General features: G+C 38.0%; 1 protein-coding gene across 1 annotated transcript in view; it reads right to left on the minus strand.

The window, feature by feature from the left end:
* Window positions 1-17,916, minus strand: part of cyst (rho guanine nucleotide exchange factor 18 cysts) — a 53,436-nt gene that overhangs the window by 16,204 nt on the left and 19,316 nt on the right. The window contains exons 7-14 of the mRNA XM_028303199.1: window positions 17,362-17,537; window positions 15,581-15,724; window positions 13,821-13,887; window positions 13,345-13,450; window positions 13,094-13,167; window positions 12,869-12,954; window positions 7,424-7,483; window positions 6,406-6,546 (exon numbers count right to left, since the gene is read on the minus strand). Coding sequence (XP_028159000.1) covers window positions 6,406-6,546; window positions 7,424-7,483; window positions 12,869-12,954; window positions 13,094-13,167; window positions 13,345-13,450; window positions 13,821-13,887; window positions 15,581-15,724; window positions 17,362-17,537 — 854 coding nt within the window. The remainder of the gene's footprint in view (window positions 1-6,405; window positions 6,547-7,423; window positions 7,484-12,868; window positions 12,955-13,093; window positions 13,168-13,344; window positions 13,451-13,820; window positions 13,888-15,580; window positions 15,725-17,361; window positions 17,538-17,916) is intronic.

Here is a 17,916-nt window from a genome sequence, read left to right on the forward strand (position 1 = left end):
CGACCATTTGTAAGTACTATTAATTAGTCTAAACGAATAAAGATATTTTGACCTTTGACTTTGACTATGACTATGACTATGACTATGACTATGACCATGACTATGACTTAGTATAACGAGGCTAGACATTCCTCCAGTTTATCAGGCTAGATGCGCTTTTGAATATGACTAAATATAACGAGGCTAGAAGCGCCTCCAGTTCATTAGGCTAGACGTGCCTTGGACTATGACTATGACTTAGTATGACGAGGCTAGACGTGCCTCCAGTTTACCAGGCTAGATGCGCCTTAAGGGCCCCATTGTTTAGGATGTCTCTAGAATAAAAAGCCTTCTATTGCTAACATAACAAGGAAGCCGTCCAGTTGTCACATGAGTTGTGTGTGTAGGTCGCACTGAATAAAATACAAATATAAATACAAAATCTTTATTTGTGATGCATAAGTATAATAGAAACATGCCACAATGGTATTTTACTACACTTTGCTCAGGGAGCATAATATTAATTGTCAAACAAAAGATTTTTTAGATTTATTTTTGAGATTTAGATTTTTGGAAAAGACAAATCAAACTTTTGCTTAATATAACATGAACATAGCTTCCATATGATGTTGAGTTGATGCTGGTCAGACACAGTTTATTTCGTCGAGTACTTTATTTCACAGTTGAGTACAGCGACTGCTGAGGATGGAGCTCGTATACCGCCAGGAGCACCCGTCAGCTGACGATGAAATAAGCGTGCTAAGCGAGCGAGGTTGTCGTCGTCGTCCAGTAAGAAGGCGCCACCACGATCGTCTTCTATGGGGCCAAGGTTGAGGAAAGATGCACGAAGGAGCTCATCTTCTTCCAGCTCTGCTGAGGGAGCAGTGCCACATGAGGTTCGTAAAATTTCTGGTAGACTCTAGTGAGGAAAAGTGCCTATTTTTTATTGGTGGTTTTTTTTTATTGCGCACACATTATGAAATATTATGCATACCTACAGTAAAATGGGAATATTAGCTTATGTAGTAAATCTTTAATAGTAATAATTAAAGGTAATAATAAAGTATTCGATTATAACGTTTAAATTAACGTTAAAGTAAATGTGTTAAAAAAAAATTATTTTTTTAAATATTTTTACACAAGTAAAGTGAATTAATTAATGATTCGTTTATTTTAAAATTGTCGTCGGTTCGGACTTTCGGTAGGTTCTTTTGCCAAGTACAATATCTTGTCTATAGATCTATAATTCCACTTCAAAAATATATTTCGAATATGAAACGTCAAGGTTCCATAATGAGCAGAAGTTTAAAGTTTTTCTTTTAGTAGTCTTTCATTTTATGACAATTTTGTGAGCGCTATTATAATAGCTAATGCAAATAAGAGAATTTTGTCTTTGACTTAGACATTGCAAAAGTTAATTGGCTTAGCTAAAAGAACTACGGACGTCTGTTAGAGGAAATTTTGAATCCTGCTACTTGAAAGGATGAACAGTTTACGTAATTATTTTTATGACGAAAAAAATCTATGAGACTGTTTTGGTAAATGAAAAATCCTTTTAAGTGTTGGTAGTGAGTGCACTTGTTGACGCAAAGCCGATGCTGAAACTAAGTATAGTTTGGCGGATCATTTCAATATCAATTCCCAATTGTAAAAGTTGTGGTCAATCATCAGTCATACCTCTATAGAGCTAATATAAACAAGAATGTTGATGAGATTGATGCTGTTATAGAAGTGTTAGTGATTGATGATGTATAGCAGACTTCACTGACAATGGACGATTTGACACCGATATTGATTCGATATTACAATTTATTAAAGACATTCTGATCTTGAAAGCTTAATTAATCTGAAATGACCTGTAAATTACCATTTTTGGTCGGATTGTAATTAAGAAAAGTAGTTTGATTAAATTCACAAAATAGCGACGTCACTTGCTTGTCGTGCCATACGAAATCTATGGGAGTTTGATTTAACAGTTTTTAAAATTACGTCAATTGACTGGCGGTGTCAACACGTCTATTGGTCAAAACTTCACGCAACTGCAATTTCTCACGGTTTTGAACACTGACATTCTATAAAATTCCTGGTCAGAATATTTTCGAGAGCCACGAAAATGACGGACACAAGTGAATACCAGTTGACATGAATTTCTAGTTTTACAGAGGATAGTTTCTGGCGTTCACAGTTGCCTTTCGATTTAAATTTTTAAAATAACTTGACACCTGGCGAGCTTGGGGCCGTGGGTTCGATTCCCGCCTTAGGCGGTTCTATATTTTCAAGTGATATTTTATAATGCGAATAGCTTTCCGCCGAGGGTTCTTCCGCGTGGAATTTTGTTTGTCACAGTTGTTTGTTTTGTATGTTATGTATGTAAATTAAACAGGGGGCCAAGTACCGGGTGTTTAAAAGAGCCTTTTTAATTCACAACGGCAAGGGTGAAATCGTTTTTGGTAATTTGTCGCCTAGTCCAATAACACTTAAAGCAAATATTTTAATAGCTACTTCAATGCTTTTTGGAGCATGTCCAATATGTCATGTAAATCGAATTGTAAAAGACCCCTCAGCTATGGATACTCTCGATAGAGCTGATATTATGACTAAGCCCGGACTTAGTTCCGACATGTTCTGGTTAGTTAGATAAGCTTCATACTCTTTTGTGAAATTATCGCGATTGTATTGCTATAAATCTGACCGAGATAGGACGTACACGTGCAGTCTTTGATGTCAGGATGAAAAATAATGTGCAAATACCACCATTACCACTTATCTCATTACAAAAGGGAAAGGGGTTCAGAAAACCATAGATGACTAACTTGATCCAATGCTATGATTATCAATATTATTCAGGACTCTAAATCATATTTAAGTCAGATCTTGATGATAAAGAGAAAAGTCTTCAAAGTTCTGTAGCAGTCACTTACTTTAGTCGACCCACAGACAGACGACCCCTGAGGAAAGACATCTTCAATGAAAGACAACTTCTATGAGTAAGAGACACTAGCTGTGGTGTGTGTGCTAAAAAAAAAAGTATATCTTTTAGGACTTAAAAGTTTCTACTGGTTATGCTGCCTTAAGAACCACGTTAAAAAAAAAGAGAAGAAATTTAGTTCCGCGAATGGTCCAAATACCAAAATTTAGTCATAGAATCTGACGACAACCCATCCAAACATCGTAATCTCTTCAAATAGCAGATACAGTAAGGTTGATATTTTTAGTGGTCCCACGTACAGCTAGATGGCAAATATGTTGCGCTTATCGTGATGAAATCGAGCATCACAGACATTCAGAAACACAATATAAGCACACTGTAATTGTACCTATTGGTTTCAAAAACTTGAAAAATTTGTAAAGAATTAAATTATGTTAAGGCCTTAGAAATACATAATTCTGACGAAAGTACCTTTAGTGTTAATCATAAATCGTGACCATAATTCATTATTTGCCAGATTACGGTTACAAATGGATATAATTGGATATAATATTAACGTTTTGACATATTCTTATAAACTTAATAACTTTCACATGGCAGTCATGGCAAGATACACTGTAATTAAATTGATTATGTACTAATATCTAATGGACGTGTATTTATGTGAAATAAAAATTTGGATTTTAAAAGAGAAGTTTCCAATATATTCGATATGGTAGTTTTGAGAAAATTATAAAGTAAAACGATTAATATCTGAATTTCATGCAAATATCCGTTATTGGTTATAAAATAAGTCATTACGAATAATATAGATTAGGTGAAAATGTATAGTGTGTATAAGTGCCTACAAGATTTTTCTCCCTTTCTTAACATTTGTTACTGGTTTAATATTATGAAGAATATAGTTTCTAAAATGCATTATTAATGTTAAAACACTCGTTAACAAGTTGTCATAGAATTGTTTATTATTCTACTATATATGCNAATTTATTTGGTTAAAAAGTAATTGATTTTAAAAGTTCAAGTAGAAAAAAGTATGAATATTTCGTTTAATGCATGGAAAAGTTGTTTAAAACGAGGCTAGACGCGCCTCCAGATTATTAGGCTAGACGCGCCTTTACTATGACTAAATATAACGAGGCTAGACGCGCCTCCAGTTTATTAGGCTAGATGCGCCTTAAACTATGACCTTGACTATGACTGTGACTGACTTAGTATATCGAGGTTAGACGCGCCTCCAGTTTATTAGGCTAGATGCGCCTTAGACTATGACTATGACTTAGTATAACGAGGCTAGACGTGCCTCCAGTTTATCAGGCTAGATGCGCCATTGACTATGACTAAGTATGAGACATGTAGAGGTTCCTTAAGAACAAAATATTCGACCATTTGTAAGTACTATTAATTAGTCTAAACGAATAAAGATATTTTGACTTTTGACTTTTGACTTTTGACTTTGACTATAACTATGACTATGACTATGACCATGACTATGACCATGACTAAGACTTAGTATAACAAGGCTAGATGCGCCTTTGACTATGACTAAGTATAACAAGGCTAGATGCGCCTTTGACTATGACTAAGTATAACAAGGCTAGATGCGCCTTTGACTATGACCAAGTATTACAAGGCTAGATGCGCCTTTGACTATGACTCAGTACAACGAGGCTAGACGCGCCTCCAGTTTAATAGGCTAGATGCGCCTTAGACTATGACTATGACTTTGACCATGACTAAGACTTAGTATAACGAGGCTAGACGCGCCTCCATTTAATAGGCTAGATGCGCCTTAGACTATGACTATGACTTTGACCATGACTAAGACTTAGTATAACAAGGCTAGATGCGCCTTTGACTATGACTAAGTATAACAAGGCTAGATGCGCCTTTGACTATGACTAAGTATAACAAGGCTAGATGCGCCTTTGACTATGACTAAGTATTACAAGGCTAGATGCGCCTTTGACTATGACTTAGTACAACGAGGCTAGACGCGCCTCCAGTTTATAAGGCTAGATGCGCCTTTGACTATGACTAAGTATAACAGGGCTAGATGCGCCTTTGACTATGACTAAGTATTACAAGGCTAGATGCGCCTTTGACTATGACTCAGTACAACGAGGCTAGACGCGCCTCCAGTTTATAAGGCTAGATGCGCCTTTGACTATGACTAAGTAAAATAAGGCTAGATGCGCCTTTGACTATGACTAAGTATAACAAGGCTAGATGCGCCTTAGACTATGACTATGACTTAGTATAACGAGGCTAGACGTGCCTCCAGTTTATCAGGCTAGATGCGCCATTGACTATGACTAAGTATGAGACGTGTAGAGGCTCCTTAAGAACAAAATATTCGACCATTTGTAAGTACTATTAATTAGTCTAAACGAATAAAGATATTTTGACTTTTGGCTTTGACTTTGACTATAACTATGACTGTGACTGTGACCATGACTATGACTTAGTATGAGGCTAGACACTCCTCCAGTTTATCAGGCTAGATGCGCTTTTGAATATGACTAAATATAACGAGGCTAGACGCGCCTCCAGTTTAATAGGCTAGATGTGCCTTGGACTATAACTATGACTTAGNGATGTTTACTTATTCGAAATAATGTTAATAATTATTTATGTACCTACATTATTTTTTGTTTGTGGGCTTTGCGCATGCTTCGTCACAAGACAATTGTTGTAAATTATTATAATCTCATGTAAGTGAACTACCCTGTTCTTATGAGAATAAAGATTCTTTAAACCGAACACAATGTAATAAAGGTTACAAAGCTCCACTTACTTGGCTAGCCCCTTAGGCGCACCGGCCGCCCAGGTGTCAGGAAGCCTGCGCCGTTACCTCGTCGCCTAGCTGACCTGGTGTTAGTAGTTATTTTGAACCCTAACACACTGTTATTAAGGTTACAATGCTCCACTCACTTGGCCAGCCCCTTAGGCGCACCAGCCGCCCAGGTGTCAGGAAGCCTGCGCCGTTACCTCGTCGCCTAGCTGACCTGGTGTAAGTTATTTTGAACCCTAACACACTGTTATAAAGGTTACAAAGCTCCACGTACTTGGCTAGCCCCTTAGGCGCACCGGCCGCCCAGGTGTCAGGAAGCCTGCGCCGTTACCTCGTCGCCTAGCTGATCAGGTGTTAGTTATTTTGAACCCTAATACACTGTAATAAAGGTTACAATACTCCACTTACTTGGCCAGCCCTTTTGGCGCACCAGCCGCCCAGGTGTCAAGCTCGGAAGCGCCCAATCCTAGTGCTGTTGCCTCGTCCCCCAGCTGATGGTGAATGGTATTATTGAACCTTAACCTGTCACAATAAGGATTACAATGTTCCACTCACTTGGCCAACCCCTTGGGTGCGCCGGCCGCCCAGGTGTCAGGCTCAGAAGCGCCTAGTCCCAGTGCTGTTGCCTCGTCGCCTAGCTGCTCTGGTGTAAGTTATTTTGAACCCTAACACACTGTAATAAAGGTTACAAAGCTCCACTTACTTGGCCAGCCCCTTAGGTGCACCGGCCGCCCAGGTGTCAGGCTCGGAAGCGCCCAGTCCCAGCGCCGTTGCTTCGTCGCCTAGCTGATCTGGTGTTAGGTACACCTCAGGCCACTCCGTCACGCCGGCGTCGTCTGATGCACTGGGAATAAAGACATAATTAAATGGGACTAATACAGTCAAAAGATGAGGAGTCATTTAAAAAGCCTTTTAAACGCTACCTTATTTTTATTTTTTTGACAAGCCAAATCTTGGTCAAAATTGATTAAAGACGTCTTTCTCACAACTGTAACTCATTGCTATCTTATGGCAAGCTTTTTCAGAAACTTATGCCTTTAAACAAGAATAACATTTTCTACAACTGCAGATCCTGGCTATCCAGGAGTTGCAGTTTGGCCTTTAACGAAATCCAACCAGTTAATATTTTGTTCTATTCAGTTTATTATTTTAACAGCTATGGTGGCACACAGTTGCACCAATACATCACATGTCACTCAACTTACAACGTTCAGTAATCTATTTTCTATTACATATAATGTACAATAGTCCAGTCAATAAAGATGGAAATCCGTGGAACACAATTTCTGATCTCGGGACTTTATTTAGGAGGTGAACATAGTAAAAGTCCCCGCCCTTAGCCCTTGAGCCGGCGGGAAGAGGGGGGTTTAAAGGTACCACTTTTCGGTTTTTCGCTTAATCCTCGGAAACTATGCGTCCTAGTGACATGGCTACTATGAACCAAAAAAAGCTTATTGAATTTGCTACAGGTGAGATCAATTGCTCTAGAAGGTCTGTAATATTGGAAATTTTATTTTTGTTTTACATGTTCCCATTAGGAGAAAATCGACTAAATCAACATTGAGCTAATATTCTAGACCTGCGGGAGCATGTTAAGCCTAGTTCCAGGGAGGGGACTGCACCGTGCGTATATTTAGACGAACCACTTGGAGCCACTTTTGACTTGACTGGACTACAAGTAAAGTTTTTAATAACATTATATTTATTCAACCGTGACTTACTTGCTCTGATCGTGTTTGTGGTCTGACCCGTCTTTGTCGTCGTTATACGTGTGGCTTGTGCTGAAAAAAAACATTGGCACGTTAATGATCCGTAATTCGCGACTGTATTGATGTCTGGCCGTGCGGAATAGATTGATTTAGTTAGATATTCCTTAGTTTTTAGGGTTCCGTCGTCCTGACAAGGAACCCTTATTTGTAAGTAAGAATAGACATCAATACTTAGATTTCTGACTTGCATGCGCGTTACTTTCTTATGGCACTCTATTTAAGGCACCTTAGGTTATGTTAAAAATATAAGGGTTCCGTTTTTTGCTATTTGGCTACGGAACCCTAAAAAAACGTGTTTTACTGTAATCATGATAAAGTTTTTTAACCGACTTTCAAAAAGGAGGAGATTGCAAATAGAAGTACTAAAAAATAGAAGCACTTTAACGTTGTTTTCTTGTCTTCTCGACATAACATAATGCCCCCGGACATATGAACGATTATGGAAAGGTGTGAAGCATATAAAATACCTTTATTTTAAAAAAAATCAATCTATTCTGTGTAGCCATAGGAAGTAATAAAATCAATACCAAGATCAAAATAGACAGGGTCAAGTTCAATCGACACAACAAATGAATATAATGATACGATAGGTCTTACATCGTCAGTCTATCATTTAGGAGACAGAGCAAATTATGACGTAGTCCGTCGAAATAAAAGTGAAATTCCATCGAAGAACCTACATGATAGCATTTCAAAAATAAAAATTCAGCGAAGCCTGAAATTAATAAAAGAAGCGGTACTCGATAATACACAGTAACTTTTGAAATAAACGACATGCATAATTTTGATTAAAATAAAATAAATAGTGAGTAATTTAGGCAGATGCCTAAGCCGCAAGATACTTAACTGTGTCGATGTTCTAACTTAGAAATGGACTAGCCTAGTAAGCTAAAAATTAAAAGAATAACTTGCGTTTCTTCACTTTAGTATTATCTGTCCAATTTTAAGAATAAAACATGAGTTATTTACTTCAAATTATTATAGGCTAGCGCATAACTGAGTATGGGAGTTGAGGTATGGGAGCAGCACGGGAGGGGTGTTCCTGACATAATTTATGACGTGACAGAGCATACAAATCTGAAGTCTCGCCGACATTTGCCGTCACAAAAATGGGTCCCATGTCACTCCCGCGTATTTCCCTTTCCGTGTTCAATTGGCGACGAAAATCGGCACGGTTTTGTATTACTATCCAACTCGCCAAACCCGTGCTTAATTGGCGTCAACTGAACGCGATTTTGCGATCAAGCAATCCTAACAGAGGTTTTACAAAACAGTGTACAGCTGAATTAAAAACTTGCCTGTGTTCAGTTCGCATCAACTGTCTTTGTAATGCGTGGCGCTACGTAATGTTATACACAAATTAGTGTGTAGTTGAACTGAATACAGCAAGGGTGTATGAAACTGGTTATGTATGGAAGTTCAGCGAAACATTATAATACAATTTAAAAAAAGACATTTATTTGCATAAAAATAAGTGCGTACCTAGTACTAGCAAGTGTCCAGATCCATTGTTTTTGTCTATGTGAACAAGGATACAGTAGACACGTTAAAAATAATAAAGAAAAATTACTTTGAAATAATTATTTTGCAGAACGCTGGTTTTCATCTATGTTCATAGAACGCGCGAAATCAGCACGGGTTTGTTTTAAATCGAATCGAATTAAAACCGTGTTCTCTTAAAATGCACACGGTTTTGTAAAACCTATGTTAGCTTTGATTGATCGCTAAAATCGCGTTCAGTTGACGCCAATTGAGAATGTTACTAGGTATGCAAAATCACTTGAAACCTTTGTAACAGTTAAGCTTTTACATATACAAATACATTTGTTTTTATTTCATTCAAAAATACCAAGTAGTTATGATTTTATAGGCATTCAAAGTTCGCTAAGATATCGAGTACCGCCGACGGTCACGTGACCCCGCGTGACGTACATTCACAGTGTCCGCTCACTAGAAAACGGATATAAACATACTTAAATACATTTTTTCTTGTAAATACATACATATTATACATATTAACACCCAGACCCATCACAGAAATTAAAATTGAACCAAACCCAAACTTGATGCGATTGTGTCGTTTTATTGCGAAGTACCTTCCAGAGCCATCATCAGACCCTGATTACTATATAGAATTGAAGTACTCGTCAATACAAAACGAACGAGCCCAAACTCGATGGATTTATGTCGTTTTATTATGGAGTTCCTATGGCCACCTTCCAGCTCCATCATCAGATCAGCTCCATGTCATCATAATATTGCATGGTCATCCAAATTACATGTGTATGCGAAATTTCAGCTTAATCGGTTGCCTGGAAGTGGGTTTTAATTCAGCTTGCAAGATTCCACCCATACAAATTTGAGCCAGTCACTGTAAAATGACGTCACGCGCATAAAATGGCGGGCCGGCCGCCGCCCGCACCTTTAAAATTCAATATCTTGGAAACTAATTGACGTATCGAAATAATTCTTTCACTTGTATTTTTTATTTTTAACAGAGAATTCAGAAAGCTAAAAAACAAAATTAGTGAACATTCTTCAATAGGCACGGGTTTGGCGAGTTGGATAATAATACAAAGTCGTGCTAATTTTCGTCGCCAATTGAACACGGAAAGGGAAATACGCGTCGCTCCCATATCTCAGACACTGACTCAGTTAAGCGCTAGACATACTATTAAAATAATAATTTAATTTAATAATTATTATTTTAATTAGAGGTTTTGCAAGGTGTATTGTACACACGGCCACACTGGTTAACTACCCATTTCCGTTTTTGCTCTCGCTCTCATCAAATGGTGATTCTTTGCGATAGAACGAGACGACATGACAGGCAATGGATAGTTAACACTGTTGCCGATGGTACATTGTGTATGCTGAGTAAACAATAACTTTAAACTTTTAATAAGTACATTATATTTATTCTTTTCTTTTTAACATACTGGCCACCATCACTAAACTAGACAAAACTGTACAAAAACAGACGAAAATAAATCATCAGCGAAATAATAACTGATTTGAAACCAACGATCTACGACAACATCTCTCAAGAAGGGCCAATACACACTCAACTATGCAACGTGTTGCGAAATCTGTACAATATTCAACCTTTTAATGGGATTGGAAAGGCGATTGGCAACTACTTTTTAAAGTAGTTGCTAACCATCCAATTTTGGATGATTTGATTTGATGTCCACCTTTTGAATGTAATTTTGGTGACGAAAATGGCGAGGTGATATCAAAATACGTTTTATAATCAACCGTTTCATAAAAAAATTATGAAGCAGTTTTATTTTTATCATTATCAAGCTTGAAACACGTGGACGTACAGTCAACAGATTTTATTGCAAATTCACTCTTATTACAGTTAGTCGAAATCGAAAGTTTAAAATCTTATATGCATAAGCTGCTGCCACAGTGTTTAGCTTGATGTTTAAGTAATACTTATATGTAAATCCCGGTCGAAGAGCACATAGAATTTCGTCCAATGACCCCAAGCTACCTACCATCCTTATCGCTCGCGCGTAATTATGTTGCTGTCGCGCTCGCACACTCACTGCGGCCGCCCGTCACAAAGTTGCGACAGCAGCAGCAACATAATTACGCGCGAGCGATAAGGATGGGTAGCTTGGGGTCATTGGACTAAATTCTACGTGCTCGGCGACCGGACTATAAGTATACTAATTTCTACATACGGATCTTGTGTATGTCAGCCTTTAAACTGGTGTGTTTAATTTCCAATCCCATTCCACAACTTTTATCAGTATTATTGTTTAAGATTTCGCCACGTCACATACCGTCGACCTGTGTACTCGCTCGAAGTCCAAACTACCTCAGACAGAAAGATACACAAGTAAGGCTCGATGGTGAACTAGAAGACTCTGGATGTGGATGGTCTGGCGCCGCGGGTCGGGAGGGTGCCGTTTGTTTGTGAAATATTACTTGATAAAAGAATTGATGAGTCATTTTGAGTTGAATGTTGAAGGATGTAGGTGTTTTTAAAATAAAAAGATCCATGTGAATGAGTTAGTCAAAACTGCTGTAGCAGATCTTTTTTTACTAGCTATTAAAGCTTGGTGCAGAAACAACGATAATCGCGCAGTTGTTGGGCAGTTCTCCTACATTTTACATCACCGTAACCGCATGGTTACCGCCTCAGTGTATTGGCAATGAGAACTACCCAAAAATAGCGAAGTTATCACGCGTCTGAACTAGGCCTTATTGTGACGTATATTAGCCATTTTTATCAAGATCAATAAATAAAACTTTTTTATTTCACAAACAAAACCTCCGTTACAAATCGACGAAAAAAAAACTCACAAAACATAACAACAAAACCTACCAACCAAAATTACAAAAAAATCCTAACCTAACCGAGTGACCAGGAGACCGCGTCGGTGACAGAGAGAGCGAGACAGAACGATGACGGTGAATGTATGTGTGATGATAGAGTAAGAAAGAGGCAGCGGTATATCGCAGCATTCGCGCAACTTACTGCACGCCGAGCTTGGTCGCGACGCGGCGCCACGGTGAATAGCACCCCGACTGCTTCTTGCTGTGTGCGTATGCAACAACACATGTTCATATGTGTGCGTGGCATTCGTTGCCTGTGCGGTCACGTGACGCGGGTACACGGCTCGAGGCGGCATTCGGAAAGGTCAGCGCACTCTCGCGTGACGTCAATCAAACGTTTTTTAAAGTTTTTAATCTTTATTTAATAACTTACTTAGCCGAAATGTCACCTCGAACTCTCAATATTAACAAACCTAATGATTTCCTTTATAAGAAGACATTTTTTCACCGAACCAAATAAAAAAAAAACATCAAACCAAAATATAGCTTACTGGAAACAAACGAAGCTATACAATAGCGTTCAGAAAACAACGAAATAAATAACAAAATGAAACAAAACAGATAAACCAAGTGAAGACTAGCAATGATACAAAGCATATTTAAACACAGTGTAAGAAAACAAGTGTAAAAATATTAAATTACAGTGTCACATACTTGTGTATCTTCTTATAATTAAATCATAACAAATAACCTGACACTGAACTTTATTTTACACCTAAAAGTACCTAAAACATTTCAAACGTTTCAGTTTTTAATTTGTCTTCGCAAAATACATAAAATCTCGCACAATCTGCACGCAAAACAAATCCAAAATGCATCAGCGTAAAACGGCATTGTCTATGGAATCACTCGTTGTTCCTTTGCCATACGTTGCAACAATGAAAAAATAAAGCAGCAAAATATATGCCATACAAAATATATTCAAACTTTTTCTCTACATAATTTATTCACTGCCAGTTTTATTACTTTTAATTTAATCATGACATTTGAATTTCGTATTTAGTTTTCTTTTTAATTTTAAAAGCAAATTCTGGCAAAAGTACTTACCTATTAGAGTTTTGAGACTGGCCAGAAACAGAGCTCCGTTTACTGCTTTTGCCACTGTTCGCGCTTAACGATTTTCCGACAGACGTCTGAAATCAAGTATATTGGATTTTATTTACAACAATATAAAGCTCAAAGTCCCTCAAATCTTACACATAATTTACGTGTAGTCCAATTGTATCCTTATCGCGAAGCCATAAGGACGATTTTGAATAAATCTGTACAAACCTTTGATGTTTTTGGTTTATTGCATTCTACAATGTAGTCTTTGCATACGTTTTGATGCACTGTCATGGTACAATCTGTAACAAAAACAAACGAAAACCATCTTAATGTTGAAGACAACCAATTATTCATCTTTTGTATATTGCAGTTGGTGTGGTTTTTGGGTGAAAAATAAGGTACAAATCTAAAATGATCAGCTCATTCAACAAGTCATCTTAAGTTCTTAGGTATAAGGTCTAATTCTGCGTACTCACTTTCGCAGTAAAGCGAGGGTTTGTCAGTAAGGGCGCGTCCACACCAGTCGCAGTCTCCTCCGCTACCGGCCGCGAGCCAAGCGTGAGACGCTTTACGGGATTTGTCCTGAAAAAAAAAGGGGAATTATGAAGCAACTACACAATCTTCAAAATAAATTGAAATTCAAACTTTACTAAAATTTAGATTAATTTCAACCTGTCTGAATGGCTAACGAAAAGGGTTTTACACAATTTGGGATTTTTCCGTGTTCATCTGGGAATCGAACCCGTCCTGGGTTGAACCTCTCTTAAGAATGAAAGAGTAACTACTCTTTTACAAATTAACCGTGAGGCAAATGGAAAAAACCTCAAAATGAAACTAAGCTCGCTGAAAGGATTTAAATCTTTCTGAACACGGCCTTAGCTCTATCTAAAACGAACATTTGAATCAAATTGAAAAAATATTGTCCTTTTACGACTTTTTCTAGAGGTATTACCTTTTTCTTCCTGAAGAAAAGACTTCCACGTTTCCGTCGCTTCTCGGCATGATGGTCGTAGGCCGCTCTGTCGATAAAATACACAAAAATATTGAAAATTGATGAATCAGGATTGCCAACTTGCCAATATTTGATAAAAATTTGAAATAATTTCTGTTTAAAAAAAGTTTCATAATTTATAACATTAAAAAGTTTTTAACACATGCATTTAATTCAAAAGCAAAAATAAAACCTAAATCTTAAAAGTGATAAAACAAACACACAAGCAAAGCCGTGTGCGTTAGCATGCTTAAATTTAAACATCTATTTGTGCCGTTAATTCTAAGGACATGACAATTCATTTTGATTTATTGTATGACCATTGTAATTATGAAAACTAATTGTATACTTACTTGTGACGAAACGAAATACGAATAGAAAGATCCTTTAGCAAAACCTACTATTGAAACTCTGCCCCTCGATTTTTATAAACAAAATACTAAATTTAATAACAGGTATATTTTTCAAACTCGTTGAGAAATATTGTGTTTTAAGAAATAAGAATAACCCACATCATTTTTTTTAATAATAGTTTAAGGTTTTAGGAATAACCCAGATGTATGTGCCAGAAGAAAATAACTAATATTAACCAGTCAAAGAATTTCAATATCTTTAGCTCCAATCAGTTCTTCGTTAACTAGACAAAGAATCTCAATTTCATTAGCTCGAATCACTTCCTCGCAGATCCTACTCGTTCGACCAATCACCGTCCTATCTAAAACGACCCGTAATATAAAAACACAGGCCCTTATTACAAAAAAGTTAAACCCGGGATGAAAACTGGTTTAAAATGACATTTTCATACTAAATGTCAATTTAAACTATAAGCTTAGCGCTCAACTCAGTCAGTGCCTGAGGGAAGGGAGCGACACGAGAGGGGTGACATTGACATATTATGACGTGACAGAGCATACAAATCTGAAGCACATTTGAAGTCTTGCTGACATTTGACGTCCCAAAAACAAATCAAATCAAATCAAATTCGTTTATTCGTAGAACATAGGTAAATAACATATTACAGGTGTTAAAAATTAAGTCGGTATCACTATGTTTGGCCCAAGGCGGCGTACAAATTTACATAACATCATTGAGTCGTATTAGGTTAGTAGAAATTAAATTAAATAAAAAGTAAGTTAGTAATGTCCAATCAGTAACAATTTCATAAAAATTTTAACACCCTTTGAAATGAGATGAAATAGTTTAGTCAGTACATAGGCCCTTTCCAGGGCACTTATACACGTCCCAATTATAGCTTGCCCTACCACCACTTCGGGAAAACATATGGGCTGGTGCTCAGAAGTGGCGGAAGAAACTCAGTCACCTTTGTCAGACTCTTTTTCAATCCAATACAGTACTTTATAGCTTACATGACACGTAATAAATGCGAGCTAGGCAGGTAAAGTCCACGCACTCTTGTCATTTAAATAATCGTTTTGTAGTATCCTTTTTTCATGAGTATTTTTTTAACCTGTACTTTGAATTTATGAATAGGTAGTTCTATTGTATAGAGAACAATAGTGTCTAGACAAACCTAAAGAGGATTTAAGACACTATTTAAATAAATATGTAATTGCTCAATAATGAATAATAAATAAATAAATATAAGAGATTTTGGTATTTTATTAAACATTTTACCTTCCGTGTCGCTCCCATACCTCAAGCACTGAGTTAAGCGCTATATAGTGTTTAACTTTTCGTAATAAGGGGGACAGTCTACTCACTGTTCTAAGAACGCCAGGCGGTGTAAGCCCAAATGTTCTTGGTGGGCGTTATTCCGTCGTCCGGGCAGTTGGGGCGTGGCGCCTACTGTCGCCGCCGACGCGTCCTCGTCACTCTCCGTCTCGCTCGCACCCGCGCCGGACAAGCTAACACCGAGCGGGACGTACAATACGAGTCGAACTATCGTGGTTTTTTGGAAGTTTATCTGACTATGTGGTTACGGAAACTTGACAATGGCAGATATTTTTATCTGTCTATAACTATACGTACCGGTAATCTGTTCTTATTTTACTCTCACAGGCATAATTGTTTTCATACATCAATCCTTAATTTTTAAGTGACCCCTTTGGAAACAATATTCTTGTTATGTGTTACCATAGGGGGATACCTAAGTAAACTCCGATAAACGTTACTTCGATATTACATTACTCCGACACTTCTGAATATCGACATGACTTTACTTCGACACTACACTACTCCGACAAAAAAAGGATATTCGCCTTTGTCTGAGTAAGAAGTGTAGTGTCGAAGTAGTCATGTCGATATTCAGTAGTGTCGGAGTAACGTAATGTCGAAGTAACGTTTGTCAGAGTTCAGTTTTTGAGCCACCATAATAGGGGTCACTTAATAATTAGGGATTGATGGTAAAAAGGGCATTAGTCTAGCTTTTCTCGAAAACAAAAGAAGCTTAGGTATTACTTACTGACAGATGAAGAGTGTAATTTCTATGTATAAACGTATCTGGTGACAGTTTTTACTAAGTACATTTTTAATTATAAATAGTTCTGTCAAACCCTAACACCAGATATTATTTACTCATTAGATTACCGGTAAGCATTATTTACACAATGCAATAAAAACCTATTTTATTTTGTAACCTAATTATAAACACGATAGTTCCACTCATTAGTGCAAATTAAAAAACAACGGTCCGGTCGTAACCGGTGTTCAGTGTACATAATTGTAGCAAAGCGAATAGTGCAATAAAAACAAAACACTGACTCTGGACATGCACATTATCATAAAAAACTTCATGCACATAATTTAAACTTGAATATTAAGTTTCTAATTAAACTAGCTTAGTGTTCGTCAAAATAACAGTTCAATATAAAGTAAAATATTTAAATATAGGTATTTTTATGTCTTTTCATAATGGGTATGTTCCAATATAGCACTACGATATAGTGAGTGCACTGAAAAGTGATCGCAGTGCTATATTGGAACATACTCGTTAAAAGTCGTTTATTGCGTTAATTTATTGAGGACCGATACATAGCGGTCATTCAATGACTCATATAAAGCTCTTGAGATGTCCATTTGTAAGCTGTGTGATGAGAAAGTTAATATTGTATTGTAACGATTGTAGTGTAGAATGTAGATATTTGTAGTTCGGCCGATTGTATCGTATCGTATACGCAATCGCATAGTCCGCCTGGATGTAATGTTTAATACAGTCATTTGTAGATAACTGTGTTGTAGTGTAGCTGCCTGTACTACAGGTATAGTGAGTTGACTGTAATACTACAGTCAAGTCAGCTAAAGTCTGGTCGCCGAGCACGTAGAATTTCGTCCAATGACCCCAAGCTACCCATTCTTATCGCTCGCGCGTAATTTTATTGCTGTCGCGACTGTGCGACGGGCGCCCGCAGTAAGTGTGCGAGCGCGACAGCAATATAATTACGCGCGAGCGATAAGAATGGGTAGCTTGGGGTCATTGGACGAAATTCTACGTGCTCGGCGACTGGACTTTATACAGCTGACTACAGAGTAGAGCGGCACTCACATGGCGATGGGCGGCTGCGGCTGCGGCGGCTGCACGGCGGCCACGATGCTGGGCGTGGAGACAGACTTCTGCAGCGGCAGGCGTGCCGCCAGCCGCCCGCCCTCCGCCGCGGGATGCGGCGGCGCCGCGGCCACTCCGCCCGCCCTAAGCGCGGCTGTCACCTTCTCGAAGTCCTTCTGTGTGGAATACACGTGTTACAGCGTGGGAACCGGACTTGCCAGACAACGAATTATCTTTCTTTAATCGTTTGTGGAATGTACTAGGTACAGTCGCGAGCACATCAAACTGGACATTTTTGTTGCAAAAGAGAACCAATTAGGACAACATAAGATGCCAGTGTTTGGCTTGGTGTGCCGTCGTGTGTACAATCATTAAAGAAATTGGATATAATTAAATGTCAATCGTTCGTTCGTTCGTTTCAGCCAAATGACGTCCACTGCTGGACAAAGGCCTCCCCCAAGGTTTTCCATAATGAACGGTCTTGCGCTGCCCGCATCCAGGCTCTTCCCGCGACCTTTACCAGATCGTCGGTCCACCTAGTAGGCGGCCTGCCCA

The sequence above is a fragment of the Ostrinia furnacalis genome, unplaced genomic scaffold, assembly GCF_004193835.3.
Source record: "Ostrinia furnacalis isolate ACB-3 unplaced genomic scaffold, ASM419383v2 OfSCF1209, whole genome shotgun sequence".
Taxonomy (NCBI): Eukaryota; Metazoa; Arthropoda; class Insecta; order Lepidoptera; family Crambidae; genus Ostrinia; species Ostrinia furnacalis.